This window comes from Setaria italica, chromosome VI (assembly GCF_000263155.2).
Source record: "Setaria italica strain Yugu1 chromosome VI, Setaria_italica_v2.0, whole genome shotgun sequence".
In the NCBI taxonomy this organism is placed as follows: domain Eukaryota; kingdom Viridiplantae; phylum Streptophyta; class Magnoliopsida; order Poales; family Poaceae; genus Setaria; species Setaria italica.
Window position 1 is genome coordinate 19379135 of NC_028455.1, and position 2306 is coordinate 19381440.

The 2306-nt window shown below is 35.9% G+C and overlaps 1 protein-coding gene across 1 annotated transcript; it reads right to left on the reverse strand.

The window, feature by feature from the left end:
* Nucleotides 1-674: 674 nt before the first annotated feature.
* Nucleotides 675-2019, reverse strand: LOC111257700. Its single transcript, XM_022827740.1, has 3 exons — nt 1862-2019; nt 1339-1729; nt 675-1280 (listed from the first exon to the last, which is right to left on the reverse strand). Exons 1-3 carry the CDS (start codon nt 2017-2019, stop codon nt 675-677), a joined length of 1155 nt encoding a protein of 384 aa, XP_022683475.1.
* Nucleotides 2020-2306: the final 287 nt, after the last annotated feature.

Sequence of the window (2306 nt, forward strand, 5' to 3'; positions counted from 1 at the left end):
GCTAGATGAAAAATCCACAAGATATAAGCTCTCATGCCTAAATCCCTTCAATATGCAATTATTTCCATCTATACTAGTGACTTCAAATTTATCACTAGTAAAAGTACACTTGTAACCAAGATCACAAAGTTGAGCAACTAACAATAAATTGAACTTGAAGGAATTAACCAATAGCACATTTGAGAGAGAGTGGTCATTGGAGATAGTAATTTTACCCAATCCTTTCACTTCACCCTTGCCATTATCACCAAAAGTAATATTGTCATAATCGGATGCTTCATCAACAAGAGAAGAAAATATTATTCCTTCATCGATCATATGTTAAGAGCAACCACTATCAACTATCTAATGTCTTCCTCCGACCTTGTAATCCACCTACAAAACAAGATTAAGCTCTTTTTAGGTACCCAAACTTGTTTGGGTCCTTGGATGTTAGTGACCAAGGCCTTTGGCACCCAAATGGTATTATTTTTAGAACCAAATGCAGGCAACCCAACGTATTTTGCACAAATACTACCATTAGCATTTTTCTTAAGAACATAGCTAGAATCAAAGGATATGGCCTTCTTCTTCTTACAATCTTTCTCAACATGACCAACATTTTTGCATTTTTCACAATATTTACCCTCATTCTTTACAAAGATGGTATTCTTAGAGACAAAAGCTTTCTTCCCTCACTTAGGAACATCGTCAAGACCTTCATTATTCAAAGTGAACTTTTGGCTTGTCCAAATGTGCTTGAATTGAGCTTTACTATCATAGCACCTTTTCAAATCCTTAACCAAACAATTGACTTCCTTTTTCAACATTTCATTTTCCATGACGAGAGAAGAATCACAAGAAAAGCCATCACTTATGCAAGATATATCACTTGAGCTACAAAAAGGGTTAGATGAACTAGGTGCACAAGATTCATCATTTAGAATATCACATCCAACACTTATGCTCACTTTACCTTTGACCTCATGTGCAAGAGAAGAGTTGTGAGCTTCCTCAAGCTTCTCATGAGTTTCTTTTAGATTCTCATGAGAGGTCTTTAGCTCCTCATAGGAAACTTGAAGAGATTGGTATTTCATCTTCAAATCCCTTAACTTTTCCTTTTCTTTACACATGTAGTCATCGGTATCATTGGTCATTCTCACAAGATCATCATAAGTAAGTTCATTATTAAATTCATCATCTTGTGATACCTTCGTGTCACCTTTTGCCATGAGACAAAAGGGCGTAGAGAAGAGTGATGGAGGTTCCTTGATGGCGATGTCGGCAATTCCTTTTAAAATCTTCTCATCATCATCATCCGAGTCAGAGCTTGCATTGGAATCCGATTCACCGTAGTACGCTTGACCATTCCTTGTCATCACCTTTCTTGTTCTTCTTCTTATTATTTGGGCAATTCATGACAATGTGACCAATTTCGTCACACTCGAAGCACTTCTTGTCTTCAAATAGATTCTTCTTTGATGATTGGCCCTTCTTATCATAATTCTTGTTCTTTATGATTCTTTTGAAACTTCTAACGAAAAGAGCAATTTCTTCATTGGAGTCATCATTATTGCCATGTTCATAATTCTTGTTCTTTATGATTCTTTTGAAACTTTTAACAAAAAGAGCAATTTCTTCATTGGAGTCATCATTATTGTCATGTTCATCATTATTGTTCTCTTTCGATGATTGAGCCTTGAGTGCCATACTTTTCTTCCCATCATCAATTGCTAGGTCATGAGCTTCCCTTTGTGATTACCTAAAAATGCCATGAGTGAGCACTTCACCTAGCACTTGTTTAGGTGTCATTGTCTTCAAGTTTGATCTCACAAGCAATGTAACAATTGTTTCATATTTCTCCAAGAGGCTCCTAAGAAACTTGTGAGAAAAATCTTCATTCAGAATATTGAAACCAAGACCCTTGAGCTCATTCACAATATCATTCAACCGGTTGAACATACCGGATGCATCTTCATCCTTCTTCATAGCAAATTCACTAAACTTTCCATTGTATACATACAATTTTGCTTCTTTCATGGTAGATATTCCCTCATGAATTTCCTAAGCTTTTTCCAAATTCCATTTGCGGTTGTGAGATTCTTCACCCGGTTGAACTCACTAATATCAAGAGCACCATAGAGCACATTCATAGCTTGATCATTGAGTAACTCATTTTCATCATAAGTTTTGGTTTTATTCTTCTCATGTAGAATAACATATCCATGATTCACAATTCTCCAAATATTTTTGCCCATAGCCTTAAGATGACCCGTCATTCTAGTTTTCCAATAGTCATAGTTATTCCCATCAAAGTGTGGTGGCTT